The sequence below is a fragment of the Solea solea genome, chromosome 18 (genome assembly GCF_958295425.1).
Source record: "Solea solea chromosome 18, fSolSol10.1, whole genome shotgun sequence".
Taxonomy (NCBI): Eukaryota; Metazoa; Chordata; class Actinopteri; order Pleuronectiformes; family Soleidae; genus Solea; species Solea solea.
In genome coordinates, this window is record NC_081151.1 from 24,000,785 (window position 1) to 24,017,298 (window position 16,514).

The window sequence follows — 16,514 nt, forward strand, 5'->3', positions numbered from 1 at the left end:
AAGTGTGGATCCTGTGAAGTGTGAATACTGTGAAGAGTGGATCCCGTGAAGTATGGATCCCGTGAAGTGTGGATACTGTGAAGTGTGAATACTGTGAAGTGTGTATCCTGTGAAGTGTGGATCCTGTGAAGTGTGGATTCTGTGAAGTGTGAATACTGTGAAGAGTGGATACTGTGAAGTGTGTATCCTGTGAAGTGTGAATACTGTGAAGAGTGGATCCTGTGAAGGGTGTATCCTGTGAAGTGTGAATACTGTGAAGAGTGGATACTGTGAAGTGTGTATCCTGTGAAGAGTGGATCCTGTGAAGAGTGGATCCTGTGAAGCACCCTCACCTCCTCATGACCTGCTCCTTGCTGTGGTAGTCTCCTCTCTGGATGTGCTGGGCCATGTCTCTCAGAGCAGTGAAGCGCGGCTCTCTGGCCACGGCGTCTGTGGACAGAGCCTCCAGACGCCGTCCCGCCGCCTGCGCCGCCTCCAGAGTGGACAGACCCCGGATGTCCTGTCTCCGGATCAAACGCACCGTGTCCTCCAGATAACCCTCCCTCAGCGTGGCCTAAGGGACAAGACAAAAAAAGATTAGAAAAGGGACAGGGTTTCTTTAAGTGTGGTCGTATGAGGTACCGACAAAGACATCGCGTGTCAGTACTGAGGTTAGAATAGTTTTAGTTTTTATTTAGTTTTGACTTCTTGTTTTTAAAATGAGTTTGTTTTAATTAGTTTTAAGAGTGGTTTTACTAGTTTTTTATTGGTTTTAGTGTAAATTCTTTTGTAATATGGAGAATTTGCCTGCTGCATGATTCATGATGGATGAAATTAATTAATTTAATTAAAAAATAAATTTTTTTCTTATTGTGCAGATTCTGTTACTGTTGTTGCTGTTATTGGTGTTGTTGTTGTTTACCTTCCTCCCAAACTTCTGTGCGAGCTGCTCCAGGTTCTCCAGACGGAGCAGCGCCCCCTGCAGGGCTCGTTCTCTCTCATGCTCGGCTTTTTCCAGCAAAACCCAACTCTTCTCTATGTCACTCAGAGTTTTACCTGCACGCACACACACACACACACACACACACACACACACACGCATGATTTACATTCATAACTTGAGGGGACATTGCATTGACTTACACTCATTTCCTGGAGACTTACTCCTTAACCACAATTACTACTGGCCTAATCCTAATCCTAACCCTAACCTCAACCTAACCTTAAAACATATCTTCACCTTAAAATGTAATCAATCACATTATGAGGACTTGATTTTTGTCCCCACAAGGTAGACAAGTCCCCATAATGTGATTGTGTAAACAGGTTTAGGTCCCCACAACATGAGTAATACCTGAACACACACACACACAGAGACTTACCCTCTGGAGGATTGAAGGCTCTCTGGTTGTTGGCGAGCAGCTGAGTCTTCAGACTGAACAGATGAGCCTCAATCGCCCCACGTTCCTAAACAGAGTGAGTGAAGGACTGAGGAGCTGTTCCCACAGGAGGAGCACATACAAGAGGAAAACCACAGCACCAGGTTCACACTGCACCAGATCTAAGACTACGACGTCTTCATCTCACTGTGACACAGACGTCTGGGGACACAGGAGCTGCTGGTCCTCTGCTGCCTCATGTGGTCACTTTGTGTCACTGAGGTCAATCTGAACAAAGGATTTCAAACACTGAAGTGACAAAATCAGACATTTGAACTTAGTGATGGAGGCAGCAGTGGATCAGCAACCCCTGTGTGTGTGTGTGTGTGTGTGTGTGTGTGTGTGTGTGTGTGTGTGTGTGTGTGTCTCAAACCTCACACAGTCATTCGCTGTCCTGGCTCCAGACGGCAGAAAGCCTCCACATCTTCTGCCGCTGACTACAAACACATCTCTTTCGACTCTAACTCGACTAAGACCACACAAAACTAAAAAATGCACTTACTTGTACATCGCACTTGTTTGTACCCAAATGTTGAACGTCGCTTTGGATAAAAGCGTCTGCTAAATGACATGGAATGTAATGTGATGCTAAAATCACTGATTTTCTCTATGGGCTTTGGTGTGGGACAGTGAGTGGTTTACAAGACTGAAAGTGACTGAAAGTCTGTGTTTTCACTGAGAGTGAGCCTCTGTGTGTCAGGCACATAAGAGGGAAAACTGCTGTCCAATCACAAACAACCATGACTGAGTCTCACCTGGTACTTGGGCGGCTTCTCCACGGTCCTGTAGGTCTTGAAAGACGTCACCAGCGCCTGCATGTCCCTCAGAGAGTTGGGGAAGCGTCGGTCGTTGAGCTGGAGCACCTGCAGGTCAAACAGAGCTGTGAGTGCGTCCACGTAGCGGCCGCCACGCTCGCTCTCCGACGCTTCATTACCTTGGATCTGATCCAGTGCAGCAGATCTGAGACCATCCTCTCGTACTGGACCTTCATGTCGGCCAGCTCCATCAGCAGACCAACAATCTGAGGACAAACGCACACACGTGTGTGCTGCTGTCAACACTCACACACAAAAACAGGTTTCATTTCATAAGAAATGTTTGTTCCATAAGAATAAACACCAACAGGAAATATATGTATTATTAAAACCAAAGTCATGGACAGATCGCTGCTGACTGGACTGAGCTGCTGTGGTGTGGCGCCCCCCGGTGGCGTTACCTTGGCGAGTCTCTTCTGGATGGTCTGACCCTGCTTCATCTTGGAGAAGTAGTGGTAGTAGAGCGACACGTAGGTCATGATGGACTTCTCGTCAGGGTGAGGGACCACCATGTCGTCCACCTCCAGCAGCTGCATGATCCCAAACTCACGCTCCGCCACGGAGAAGGCGTGTTCCAGGTTACGGCGAGCATCATCGCCATGGAGACGGCGGTAGTCGAAAAGGTCGGGCCTGAGGAGAGGACGGAACTTTGACTTATTATTTTGACTTAGTGTGTGTGTGTGTCTCTGAGTGTGTGTGTGTGTGTGTGTGTGTGTGAGACCGGTGGGCATGGATGAGGGCGTTGAAGGCCAGTCCATCTCTCCAGCTGGAGGAAAAGTCCTGTACGTCCACACCGACATAACCTGACGTTTTCCTCTGACACCAGATCAACAGAGCCTCTCTCGCTGAGCGACGAGCTACACTGGCCCCACCCTGGGGAGGAGAGGAGGAGGAGTAGAAGTAAAAGAGAGGAAGATGAGAGAGAAAGAAAGAAAGAAAGAAAGACAGAGAGAGAGAAAGAAAGAAAAAGAGAGACAGAAAGAAAGAAAGAAAGAAAGAAAGAAAGAAAGAAAGAAAGAGTTGTTTAAATTATTATTTAAAAAGCATTAGAAAGGCTACACTGTGATTTGAGCACAAAAACCACACCAGGTGACGGTTTCATGCTCCAGACTGAGTTGAAGTTTAAAACTTTACCTCATCCAGGTCTATGGGTCCGATCTGGAACCTGAGGATGATGATCCACAACAGACCCAGGATCAGGGTCCGGTCCCCGTCCACCACGTTCTCTGGACCGATCAGATCCACTCGAATCTGACAGAGAACACAGAGAGAGTCTGGATTCACGTTCACACTCAGATCTGATCCGGATCTGATCCAGATCCACTGGGTCATTGTGTGACAAGAAAATGCTGAGTCATGAGAATTCAAAAACAAAGAAAGGTCACGGTGATAACGCACCAACATACAGTCCTTGTCATTTACTTTGATGGTCACATAAATAATTATTTACATCAAAAATGTTTCCAAACTGTTTTAGTAAGTTTAGTCACATGTGTTTGTAACATTTTTAACATGCTTTTGTCACATCACAACATTATCAAAAACTTTGGAAACAGTGAGTGAGTGAGTGAGTGAGTGAGTGAGTGAGTGACCTTGGTTTTGAGGAAGCTAATGGCGATGCTGTTGTTCTCCAGACAGTGGACTCTGAGTGTGCGTCGAGCGGGCGGAGGCAGCGTCTCCTTGGAGATGAGCTCCAGAAGACGAATCAGAGCGACTCCAGTCTTCAGCTCCGTGTAGACGTCAGTCAACTCCACGTCCTCCTGCAGGAGGTCACCACGCTCAAGAAACAACAGCTGATCTTTCACCAAAAAACAATCCTCAGTGGTTTTAATCATCAATGATTTAACGCCGTCAGGATATTTGAAGTGTTGCTGCCCGTGATGACACGCGGAAAAACTGATTCTTCACAATAAAATCTGCGTCAGATCTAAGTCTACGATGTCTTTAAGAACATGTTCATGTCTTTTAAACTGAAGTTTGTAAACCGCTCACTCTCCCACACCAAAGCCCATAGAGAAAAGCAGTGATTTTAGCTCACAGGGACACAGGAGCTGCTGGTCCTCTGCTGCCTCGTGTGGTCACTTTGTGTCACTGAGGTCAATCTGAATGAAGAATTTCAAACACTGAAGAGACAAAATCAGACATTTGAACTTAGTGATGGAGGCAGCAGTGTGTGTGTGTGTGTGTGTGTGTGTGTGTGTGAGAGTGTGATGTTAAAATCACTGATTTTCTGTGTGGGAGAGTGAGTGGTTTACAGACTCCAGTTTACACCTGAACGTGAACATCTGACGTAGATATCGTAGACTTGAAATGCCATAGATTTTATTAACTGAGTCTTGTGTCTCAGGCTGGTTCTCAGCAACAGGGGGCGCTCACAGCACAGCTGGATGTGACTGTGTGTGACTGTGTGTGACTGTGTGTGACTGTGTGTGACTGAGACTACAGGCAGGAGGAGCTTCACCATCAGATTAACGTACTGGTGCTTTTGTCTTCACAGCTCTGGGACGGACAGGAAGTTCAGTGTGTCACTGTGAGAGGATGAATTTCATCATCATCATCATCAGCCCGTTTCCTCCTGAAAGTGTGTTACATAACGTGGGCTTCAGGACATCCTACTTACCCACAGGTCAGAGGTCAGAGAGGCCCCATCCTTCTAACCAAACTAACTTTAGACTCTGAAGTGTTTGTCCTGAAAGCTTTTACGTCACAGAGACTTAACGTCTTTGGTTTTACTTCCTCAAATGAAAAGGCTCCACTTTCAACATCATCCAGCGTTTCCTGTTTCACGCACAGAACCTACACCAAAATGCATCCGTTTATCTTTTACTTATTTTCTCTATTCCTTGATGAGTTGTTTTTGGCCATAAAATGTCAACAAATGTTCATCAGTGTTCGCCAAACTCTAGAAATGATGATGTTCTCAAATGTCTTGTTTTTGTCCACAAAATGTTCACATTTAAGGTGAAATAGTAGTAAATATCAATGTTTCTTTCATTTTCAGCTTCTTAAACGTGAATATTTTCTACTTTCTGTCATTTTTCAGCTTCTTAAACGTGAATATTTTCTGGTTTCTTTGCTCCATAAAAACAAAGAAATCATTCAAACGGAATCATTTTGTGTTTGTGGACAAAAACAAGACATTTGACAACATCATAATTTCCAGGTCTGACAAATACTGATCAACATTTTTTACGTTTTATGGACAAAATCAAGTAATCGTTTAATTAAAAAAACACGACCAACAAATGAAGTGATGATAAAAATAATTAATTGCAGTCCTAATTATATTGATAATTATTTATTAATAAGATTACAAAGTAAAACGTTTTTAACAGAATGGGACAATAAAACTAGATTAAAATTGAAACTGAATTAAATCAACTCAGCTTAAAGTTTAGAACTACATATGGGCTGATTTAGATTGGGTAAGGAACACCAATAATGTTTTACGTATATTTCCTGAGAAATTGTTGAGGTAAACCTGTTATTGTTGTTAAAAAATTCATTTTATATTAGTGGACATTATTATTGTGTCTAACTGGCCATATGTATGCTGTGATTGTGTGCGTGTTTTGGTGGTTGGTTAACACATCAGTGAGAGAACAATCCAGATCAAAGTGAATGTGTTCGTGAACTGGACGCGTGAACGCGCTCGGGTGACAACTTGTTGTGGGAGACCAGCAGCTTCAGAACACCAGCGTTACGTCATCACCCAGTGATTTAAGCGTCTCTTACCTGCCACAGTTTCCGAACACGAACGCCGACATTTTAGTCAGCCGGACGTTTATAAAACACCAAAAGACACAAACACGAAGAACGACGAGTTAATACAGACGCAGACCGAGAAAAGACGAACTTTCTCTGCGTGTTAAAGAGCGGGAGACGAATAACTTCAATTCAAACATGGCGGCACCGCAGCGGCACTGTTCTTCCTGTGACCGCCTCACAGCTTTGACTTATGCTCGGTACTGCCGCCAGTGGACGGGAGGCGCAGTACAACAGACACTCACGCAAACGGTGGAACTGTCAATACCGACATTTGAGTCACACGGACGTTGAAAAACGCGAAAAAAAAACACACACGAAGAACGATGAGTAAATACAGAGTCAGAACGCGTAAGAACGAGCTTTCTCCGCGCGTTAAAAGAGCGGGAGACGACAGTGACGCTGCAATTCAAACATTTCAAACATGGCGGACGGCTTTTTTCACAGCTTTGACTTATGCTCTGTACTGTCGCCAGTGGCCGGGAGACGAATTACTACAAACACTGATAAAATACAACTGTACAGTCCGACATGTTAGTCAACCGGACGTTTATAAAACACCAAAAAAATAAATAAAATATAGAATCGAAATCGAAAAGACGAACTTTCTCTGTGGTTTAAACAGCGGGTGACGACATGGCGGCACCACAGCGGAACAGTTCTTCTGACCGCCACCTCACGGCTTTGACTCGTGCTCCGTACTGCCACCAGTGGCCGGGAGGCGCATTACAACAACCCTGATAAACTGCACATTATAGACAATTATTTGAATGTTCACCTAGTATTTTAACTTAACTATTATAAACTAGTACTTTAAAATGTAAAGTTCTTTACAAGATACGAATAAGTGTATCGTCCAACATTAAGACAGTTATATAGTTTTAAACATTTAAAGAAGAAATCTCATTTAAAACAAAACCAAAGAAAAGAAATTTGTCAGTCACCTGTTTAACATGGAGCCAACAGAAAAAAAGACAAACCCCTGTCACTATTTAACTGTGATGATTATTATTTAAAGATGATTATATTTCTTGTCATAAATGTGTCAACATGATCTTAAAATAAAGAATATAAATGAACTGATCCTCCACTCCTCTGACTGCAACCAGCTTTTTTAAATGTTATTTTTACTTCTTTTCTTTACCCCACTTATTTATCATTTTCCTCCACACATGATGTGACGCAGCAGCAGAGGTGAATTTAGCGCCTCCTGTGGACACACATGGGAGCGCGGTGCTGTGTAAAGTCATCCAACACTTTTATGTCGATTTAAGGAAAGAGACGTCAACTTTTTACATGTATTTATATTTTCTTTGTGCTTAAAAACATTCATGTTTAGTCAAAGGTGTGACCTTTGTGACCTTTGTGACCTTTGTGAGCTCAGGAGGAAAAGCTCAGACTGTCTCCTGCCTCCTGCAGAAACCCTGAGGAATTCTGGGAATGAAGATCAGCCACAGGCGTCGGCCGACAGCTGGAGTCCAGCGATCGCAAGGAAAACATGTGACGTCATCGTGTGTTTGGCCAAATCCATGAAGAATGTTCTGTGTGTGTGTGTGTGTGTGTGTGTGTGTGTGAGACTCACCCTGTTCTTAGAGAAAACACTGTTCATCCACTTGGTGAAGGTTTTTTTCTGGACCATCATCCTCTGCTCCTGCAGCTCTCTGACTCGCCCGGCTCCATCCTCCTCGACCGCGTCCATCCTGAACCTAAAACCTTAAGAACAGTAAATGATGGCTGGAATATTTAAAAGTAGCTTTTACATCTGCAGTCACATGTTTAGACTGTGTAAGAAATGTGTTCCTATCATTTTATGTCTTAACTTAACACACACCAATGCTTCAGCTTGTTACTGGTAGTTATTAGAAGAATTTTGCAGAAATTAGGATTATTTTACTCAAATATGTCCTGTTTACTATGAATGAGTCAGAAAAGTTTATTTGTTATTAAATGCACCTAAATGTTGGAAGTAAAAGTGATTTTTAACCTGGTCTTTAACTGGAGTAAAGATCTGATCTGACATGTGACCAGTTTGTGTTTCTGCTGACAGTTACACCTGAAATATAACACAGCTGTAAAAACACCTGCGCTGTCACAAGATCCAGGTGTGTGTGTGTGTGTGTGTGTGTGCGTGTGTGTGTGTACAGGTGTAAATTAAAGTAAAGTAAAGACAGAAAACAAATGCCACTCTGATTTGTTCCATACTGAATATGGTTTTTGTTTGAAGATAAAAAAAGCATTGAGTAGATTTCTAACTTAAAGGTACAGTTCATGTTATTTTTGATGTAGTATGGATGAATGAGAATCCGCCCGAGACACAAAGAAAAACAGATTCTACGTCAGTTTACAAACATGTTCACGTCTGAGACAGACTTTTATCAACCACTCACTCTCCCACACCAAAGTCCACAGAGAAAACATCACCACTGCTGCCTCCATCTCTAAGTTCAAACGTCACAAAGTGACCACACGAGGCAGCAGAGGAGCAGCAGCTAAAATCACTGGTTTTCTCTGTGGACTTTGGTGTGTGAGAGTGAGTGACTGTGTGTCAGTCCTTCTCTCAACCATGCCTTAAACATGTGAATTATTTCTTGCAGATGCAGCACAATAAAAGGTTGACAACATTACCAGATAAACAGGAAGTGATGTCGTTTCTCACCTTAAAGTCTTTTCCCCTGATTCTTGTTCCTTCTGTGAGCAGCAGAATCTCAGGCAGAGTGAGACGTCCGATCATGAACATGTGATCACACACAAGAGTCAGCTGACATCGCTGTGTGTGAACTCTGACCCCTGCTGCTGTCAGGTGAGCGGAACACACACACACACACACACACACACAGACAACATTTATGCTGATGAATCACAACTTTGGAATCAAACCCACCGTGTTCCAGGCTCCGCCCCTTCACCTGCATCACCTGATACACAACAGGAAACAGTCAGTGGTCGTTGGTGAGTGAAGACCAGACTCTGTCCTCTGAGTCCAGAAGACAAGTGTCCACACACACACACACACACACACTGTACCTCTGTCCTCGTCTTATTGTTTCATTTATGTTAACGTTTGACACACACACACACACACACACACACACACACACACACAGACACACACACACACAATCATTGATTTCTATCATATTTTCAGAACGTTTACAAAGGAAATTTCATTTCTTTTTATTATTAATAATAATAAATATAATAATAAATTGTGTTTATGGAAACATTATGATGTGCTAATGTTAATAAAACATGGATAAGGACAATTCTGCATTTCAAAATAAATCACTAGGCCTGTGTGATGTCACTGCTGCCACATGTTCATCATCATTCTGACATAAGACACTCACGATGATTCTTCATAAAGTTTATTTTGGCGGGGCACAGGAACACGTTTCAGCCCTCGTTCCTGTCTCCTGCTGTATGCTGACGTAGCAGCGAGAGGCTGAGACTTCTCACCGTACTGTTGTGAAACATGGCAGCATGTTAGAGTAGAAACGCCATCATCATCATCATCAATTCAACCGCCAAGATGAGGATACAGAGAGAGAGAGAGGGAAGGAAGGAAGGAAGGACACAAACTAGGGAGAGAAAGAGACAAGGTTAATGACATATAAAAAGTCATTCATTCATACCCCGAGTGTGAGAGAGTGAATGTGACAGAGTGCAGTCTAGGTCTATAGCAGCAGAACTAAGAGCTGGTCCAGGTTTCCCTGAACCAGCTCTCACTATAAGCTTTATCAAAAAGGAAAGTTTGAAGTCTAACTTTAAATACAGAGAGAGGCTCCGCCTCCCGAACTGTCATTGGAAGCTGGTTCCACAGGAGAGGAGGAGCCTGGAAACTAAAGGCTCCGCCTCTCATTCTGCTCTTACAGACTCTGGGAACCACAAGTAAACCACACACACACGATCAATAACGCCTCACTTCTGACTGCTCATGTGCCCTTTTTATTCATTCATTCATTCATTCTTTCATTCACTGCATCAGAAGAACAGAGGAGTGAATGTGTTTAAAGATATATTCTAATGTTTCCTCCTGTTTGTAAGAAGGAAACACTGAGTCTATGATTTTCATCTTTCTCTCAATACAAAATAAAGTTTGTTTCTTTTTCTCAAAGAAGAAAAAAGAAAGAAATGACAACAACAACAACAACGCGTGCTGAATAAACTTTATTAGTGTTCAGCTCAGCTGACAGGACGACACATGGAGCCACATCATCATCATCATCATCATCATCATCATCACAACAGAACCAAGAAGAAAAAAAATCAAAGACTGAAAACAGAGGGAGCAAAACACACACACACACACACACACACACACACACTAACAAACACACACACACACACACTAACAAACACACACACACTAACAAACACACACACACACAAACAAACACACACACACGCACACACGCACACACAAACAGAGCTGCTGAGTCCTCAAAGACAAAAAACGTCCCGTCATATGAACAGAAATAAAATCCTCAAACATGTGACATGTGATTAAAGGAACATTCCGTCGATTGTTTTGATCAAAGTTCTGATTTTTTTCAAAGAAAAACAAAGTGTGAAATGACTTACTGTGGTTAAAGGGATGTGAGATTAAACGTGTTCACGTCAAAAATCTCACTGTGACACAGACGTGTCACATGTTAATTTCCCCGAGGGAACCTCTCAAAGGGATTAATAAAGTCGTCTGTCTGTCTGTCTGTCTGTCTGTCTGTGAAACACACACACACACACACACTGCTGCCTCCATCACTAAGTTTAAATGTCTTATTTTGTATTATTCGGCATTATTCAGATTGGCCTCAGTGACACAGAGTGACCACACGAGGCAGCAGAGGACCAGCAGCTAACATCACTGGTTTTCTCTCTGGACTTTGGTGTGTGTGTGTGTGTGGGACAGTGAGATAAAGACGTGGTAGACTGAGACATCAGTGTGGACACTTGTTAAAGGTGAAGAGATTAACAATGAAAACACTCATCTACATTAAAGGCACATTCTCACACCACCTGCTGTGGATTTTAAATCCCACCAACTTGGCATCGACTTGTTTCAGGAAAGTTTCTCACACCGACTGAGAAACTTTCCCTTGAACGCAGCATGAGGTCAGAGGTCAGGCAGAGAGAGAAATGTGTGTCCTCTGATGTGGACACTTTTTGGTTTGTGTCTCTGCTTCAGAGATTTAAAGATTAAAGAGACAGTTCAGCATGGTCATAGACCGGTTTAAACCCGGGTCAAAGACCGGTTTCTGACCCGGGGCACAGACCGGTTTCTGACCCGGGGCACAGACCGGTTTAAACCTGAGTCACAGACCGGTTTAAACCCGGGTCACAGACCGGTTTCTGACCCGGGGCACAGATCGGTTTCTGACCCGGGTCACAGACCGGTTTAAACCCGGGTCACAGACCGGTTTAAACCCGGGTCACAGACCGGTTTCTGACCCGGGGCACAGACCGGTTTCTGACCCGGGTCACAGTTCACGACAGTAACTTTGTGAACTGTGCCTTTAATCAGAGGCGTCACTCAGCACGTGACTTTTGTGTTTTCAAATTGTGATTTTCAGAATAAAAGCCCAGAATTCTCACTCTGTAACGACGTTAAAATGAAGTTGTTTTTTTTTTCTTAGCATTGAAATAAAAACAGCGACTTCAGCGTCTGTGTGTGATTATGTACTGAAGGTCAAAGGTCACCAGGCGTTAGCGTTTTTATGTAATTATTCAGGAAGTGCCAGCAATTTGTTCTTTTTCACAATAAAAGCTGAACTCGGGGACAGATTTCTTTCTTTTTTCACACACACACATATATATGTATATTTATATATATAAAATCTCTTACCAAAATAAAAGCTGAATATTTAGTCTCAGTCTGTTTGCTGGGTGGTCGCCATGACGACGCTCCTCAGTTTACAAACAACTGAGCTTTGACCTTTTGTAGTGTCATTCTGCTGACCGAACATCAGCAGCAGAGACAAGGAGCTGCTCCTCCTCCTCCTCCTCCTGCTGCTGACACCCCTCCTCACCCTGCTGCTGAAGCCCCTCCTCCTCCTCCTCCTCCTCTTCCTCCTGCTGCTGAAAGCTCTAGTCGTCGCCGTGGTTGTACAGAGCGTCTGCCGTGAGGTTCTTGCGGTGCGCCGGCGGCACCAGGTGGTGCGGCAGGTCGCTGGGGAGCTCGTATCCCTCCAGCTTGACCTTGATGAGGTGCTGAGCGAGGGCGAACTCCTCGTCGTCCAGCATCCCGTCCTGGTCGCAGTCGGCCAGTTTCCAGATCTTCCCCAGCACCGAGTTCGGCAGCTGCGAGTTCATCATCTCCTTCTTTGCGTTGACGCCGGTGATCTTGCCGTTGACCGGCATCAGGGTGTAGAAGATCTCGTCGTAGCGGTGTTTGTCGCGACTCACGATCCAGTCCTCGGTGTCGGCCCCGGCGCTGATGCCCTCGCCGTAGCCGTGGCCGAAGGGTCCGTCCTGCGAGCCCTCGAAGGCTCCGCCCGACACCATGGCCGGCGGCTGCTTGGACTCTTCCTCGCGGATCATCGTCATCAGGCCGGCGATCTTTGTGGCCAACATCTTATCCACCGACTCGATCAGCTTCACCTTCAGCGACGGGAACTTACTGAAGTCGTAGTGCTGCAGCATGTCCTGCAGGGGGCGGGAGAAACAAAGTCAAACGTGACATCGTCCACAATATGCTCCCCATACACACCAATGTTTTTCAGAGGAAAACTGAACAGAAGCGGAGACTCTTATTTTGAAAAGTGCAGACTGCGATTGCAAACAGAAACCGAGACTTTTATTTTGAAAAGAATGGGCTGTGTTTAAGAGTGGAAAAATAGAAACCGGGACTTTTATTTTGAAAACAGTGAACTGTGTTTCAATGGAGAAAAACAGAAACTGTGTTTGTGTTTGTGTGGATAAACTGAGACTTTTATTTTGGAAAGAAAGGGCCGTGTTTTAGTGTGGACAAATAGAAACTGAGACTTTTATTATGAAAATAATGGGCTGTGTGTGAATAAACAGAAATGCGTACTTTTATTATGATGTGGTTAAGAGTGGACAAAGTAACCTGCAGTTGTTTTTAACCACAGACAGGGGGCGATAAACACCACTGTGAGCTGCAGGTGCAGGACAGTGAACACACACACACACACACACACACACACACAGTTCACTGTGTTCCTCTCAAACATCTGTGTGACCTCAGTGACCTCAGTGACCTCAGCTCACAGAAAAACATCAGCGCTTATTATTCACACAGTTTTATGTTCAGTCTGTTTCTGTTGGTTCTTTCAGTACGAGTTAATACTTTTGTTTGTGTGTTAGTGTGTGTGTGTTTGTTTGTGTGTTAGTGTGTGTGTGTTTGTTTGTGTGTTAGTGTGTGTGTGTTTGTGTGTTTGTTTGTTTACCTGCATCTTGGTGACGTTGGGGAAGTCTCCGGGGCTGATGTTTGTTTGTTTGTGTGTTTGTTTGTTTGTTTGTTTACCTGCATCTTGGTGACGTTGGGGAAGTCTCCGGGGCTGATGTTTGTTTGTTTGTGTGTTTGTTTGTGTGTTAGTGTGTGTGTGTTTGTTTGTTTACCTGCATCTTGGTGACGTTGGGGAAGTCTCCGGGGCTGATGTTTGTTTGTTTGTGTGTTTGTTTGCGTGTTAGTGTGTGTGTGTTTGTTTGTTTACCTGCATCTTGGTGACGTTGGGGAAGTCTCCGGGGCTGATGTGGTGCTCCCTCTGCAGGATGGTGTAGATCTCTGGGAGCCTCATCAGAAGCTCCTCCTTCTTTTTCTCTCGACCAAACAGAGACGGCATCTCCTTCTTCAGGTAACTGATGATGTAAGCATGAACCTGTGAACACATGAACGGCTGCAGCGTGAACACATTACATACAACAATGAGAGTGAGATGGAAGGATGAGCGTGAGATGAAGGGGTGAGATGGAGGGATAAGAGTGAGATGGAAGGGAGAGTGTGTCTGACAATAAAGCAGCAGTGAAGGAGGAGGAAGTTCTAGTTTGGACCTGTAGGTGGAGACAGAGAGTTCTTCTGTTTTTTTATTTCACACTTTTTCTTCACATTCCTAAAATGACAAACATTCCACGGCTGTGGAATTTCCCCCCAGTTTCCCCCAGTTTCCCCCCCCAGAATTCCCTGGAGGTCCCTGAAGGCGTCATCATGACGTCACTTCCTGTCTCACCTTGGCCAGACGAGCTCTCTTTATGAGGTCGTTGAGTTTACGCAGCGCCGCGTTCCTCGGAAGACTCTGGATGTCCCGGAACAGATCCTGAGACTCCGCCTCAAACAGACGCCTGACACAGGGGGAGGGACAATGAACGAGTGACGGGGTGAATACATGACTATGACCGTGTTCTGCAGTGTAATCAATGAGTGAGTGAGTGAGTGAATGACTCCGACCTGTTCTCTGTGTTCTGCAGTGTAATGAATGAAGGAGTGAATACCTGTTCTCTGTGTTCTGCAGTGTAATGAATAAATGAGTGAGTGAGTGAATACCTGTTCTCTGTGTTCTGCAGTGTAATGAATAAATGAGTGAGTGAATACCTGTTCTCTGTGTTCTGCAGTGTAATGAATGAATGAGTGAATACCTGTTCTCTGTGTTCTGCAGTGTACTGAATGAATGAGTGAGTGAATGAGTGAATACCTGTTCTGTGTTCTGCAGTGTAATGAATAAATGAGTGAGTGAGTGAATACCTGTTCTCTGTGTTCTGCAGTGTAATGAATAAATGAGTGAGTGAATACCTGTTCTCTGTGTTCTACAGTGTAATGAATAAATGAGTGAGTGAGTGAGTGAATACCTGTTCTCTGTGTTCTGCAGTGTAATGAATGAATAAGTGAGTGAGTGAGTGAATACCTGTTCTCTGTGTTCTACAGTGTAATGAATAAATGAGTGAGTGCATACCTGTTCTCTGTGTTCTGCAGTGTAATGAATGAATAAGTGAGTGAGTGAGTGAGTGAATGAATACCTGTTCTCTGTGTTCTACAGTGTAATGAATGAGTGAGTGAGTGAGTGAATGAATACCTGTTCTCTGTGTTCTACAGTGTAATGAATGAGTGAGTGAGTGAATACCTGTTCTCTGTGTTCTACAGTGTAATGAATGAATAAGTGAGTGAGTGAGTGAATACCTGTTCTCTGTGTTCTACAGTGTAATGAATGAATGAGTGAGTGAGTGAGTGAATACCTGTTCTCTGTGTTCTACAGTGTAATGAATAAATGAGTGAGTGAATACCTGTTCTCTGTGTTCTGCAGTGTAATGAATGAATAAGTGAGTGAGTGAGTGAGTGAATGAATACCTGTTCTCTGTGTTCTACAGTGTAATGAATGAGTGAGTGAGTGAGTGAATGAATACCTGTTCTCTGTGTTCTACAGTGTAATGAATGAGTGAGTGAGTGAGTGAGTGAATGAATACCTGTTCTCTGTGTTCTGCAGTGTAATGAATGAATAAGTGAGTGAGTGAGTGAGTGAGTGAGTGAATGAATACCTGTTCTCTGTGTTCTGCAGTGTAATGAATGAATAAGTGAGTGAGTGAGTGAGTGAGTGAGTGAATACCTGTTCTCTGTGTTCTGCAGTGGTTTGGCCCAGAAAGAACCCAGATAAACCCTCACCACCTCAGGAGTATTAATCACTTTGCCCAGTGACCACATGAGGGCACCGTACACCCGCATCAGCTGCTGAGTGTCCACCTGAGTGCAGATGAGGAGGAGTGGGAGGAGTCAGTGTCAGGTGAGCAGCAGCTGTGTGTGTGTGTGTGTGTGTGTGTGTGGTCACCTGGTCGGCCTTGTTGAGGACCACACGGATCTTGTCGTCCTGACCTTTGAACGCTCTGATGGCCTCAGAGAACTCGTCTGAAATGTCCAGTTTGTGAGCGTCGAACAGCAGAATGATGCGGTCCACGCGCTCGCCGAACCACCGCAGCACCTCCGCGAAATCATAACCTGAGCCCCGGGGGGGGAGGGGGGGGGGGGGAGGAGAAGACATGTGACCATCCTTTCATTGGAACAGTGTGTGTGTGTGTGTGTGTGTCTTTGGCAACATTTGGGGACACACACTTCAGGCCAAACACTAAAATAATTTCTGGGTCAGAGGTTAATGTTTGATTAAGTCTACAGGAAATGACAGTGTGTGTGTGTGTGTGTGTGTCAGCCGATCTGGGTGTGGTTCCTCCGTCCTGAGCTCCGACTGAAGGACAAACAGAGACTCAGGTTTCTTTGCTGTGTCCTCAGCAGCAGGATGTTCATTTTAAACTGTGCTGAATGAGCTGTGAGCGCCCCCTGCTGCTGACAACCAGTGAGACACAGACGCTCACTCTCAGTGAAGACACGAGAAGGAACACATCATGTCTTCATTTAAGAACTCATGTCTTCATCTCACTGTGAGACAGACTCACTCTCTGTCGTAGACTTAAACTGACGACGTAGAACTGGTTTTTATGAAGTGGTTAAAATCTGTATTTTGGTCTCTGTGTGCAGCCGTGGTTTTTAAGTCACACACATTTAGAAAAGCAAATAATA

The 16,514-nt window shown here is 44.3% G+C and overlaps 2 protein-coding genes across 6 annotated transcripts in view; both read right to left on the bottom strand.

The window, feature by feature from the left end:
- The window catches only part of sptbn5 (spectrin, beta, non-erythrocytic 5), a 38,099-nt gene extending 29,349 nt beyond the window's left edge, over window positions 1–8,750 (bottom strand). For all 4 annotated transcript variants that reach the window (XR_009233736.1, XR_009233738.1, XR_009233737.1 and 1 more), the window contains exons 1-11: window positions 8,655–8,750; window positions 7,581–7,711; window positions 3,826–3,993; window positions 3,368–3,484; window positions 2,955–3,106; window positions 2,635–2,863; window positions 2,353–2,439; window positions 2,174–2,281; window positions 1,362–1,446; window positions 902–1,035; window positions 333–553 (exon numbers count right to left, since the gene is read on the bottom strand). Coding sequence is in view for 1 of the 4 variants with exons in the window: in XM_058614836.1 (XP_058470819.1) it covers window positions 333–553; window positions 902–1,035; window positions 1,362–1,446; window positions 2,174–2,281; window positions 2,353–2,439; window positions 2,635–2,863; window positions 2,955–3,106; window positions 3,368–3,484; window positions 3,826–3,993; window positions 7,581–7,697 (1,418 nt within the window). In the remaining 3 variants the exon portion in view is untranslated. The remainder of the gene's footprint in view (window positions 1–332; window positions 554–901; window positions 1,036–1,361; window positions 1,447–2,173; window positions 2,282–2,352; window positions 2,440–2,634; window positions 2,864–2,954; window positions 3,107–3,367; window positions 3,485–3,825; window positions 3,994–7,580; window positions 7,712–8,654) is intronic.
- Window positions 8,751–10,149: 1,399 nt separating this feature from the next.
- ehd4 (EH-domain containing 4) overlaps window positions 10,150–16,514 on the bottom strand; it is a 13,164-nt gene continuing 6,799 nt past the window's right edge. The window contains exons 4-9 of one of the 2 annotated variants that reach the window (XR_009233776.1): window positions 15,772–15,938; window positions 15,553–15,686; window positions 14,185–14,296; window positions 13,672–13,836; window positions 11,377–12,640; window positions 10,150–11,305 (exon numbers count right to left, since the gene is read on the bottom strand). Coding sequence is in view for 1 of the 2 variants with exons in the window: in XM_058615533.1 (XP_058471516.1) it covers window positions 12,083–12,640; window positions 13,672–13,836; window positions 14,185–14,296; window positions 15,553–15,686; window positions 15,772–15,938 (1,136 nt within the window). In the remaining variant the exon portion in view is untranslated. Of the gene's footprint in view, window positions 12,641–13,671; window positions 13,837–14,184; window positions 14,297–15,552; window positions 15,687–15,771; window positions 15,939–16,514 lie in introns of both variants that reach the window. The other variant, XM_058615533.1, reaches the window with a different exon arrangement.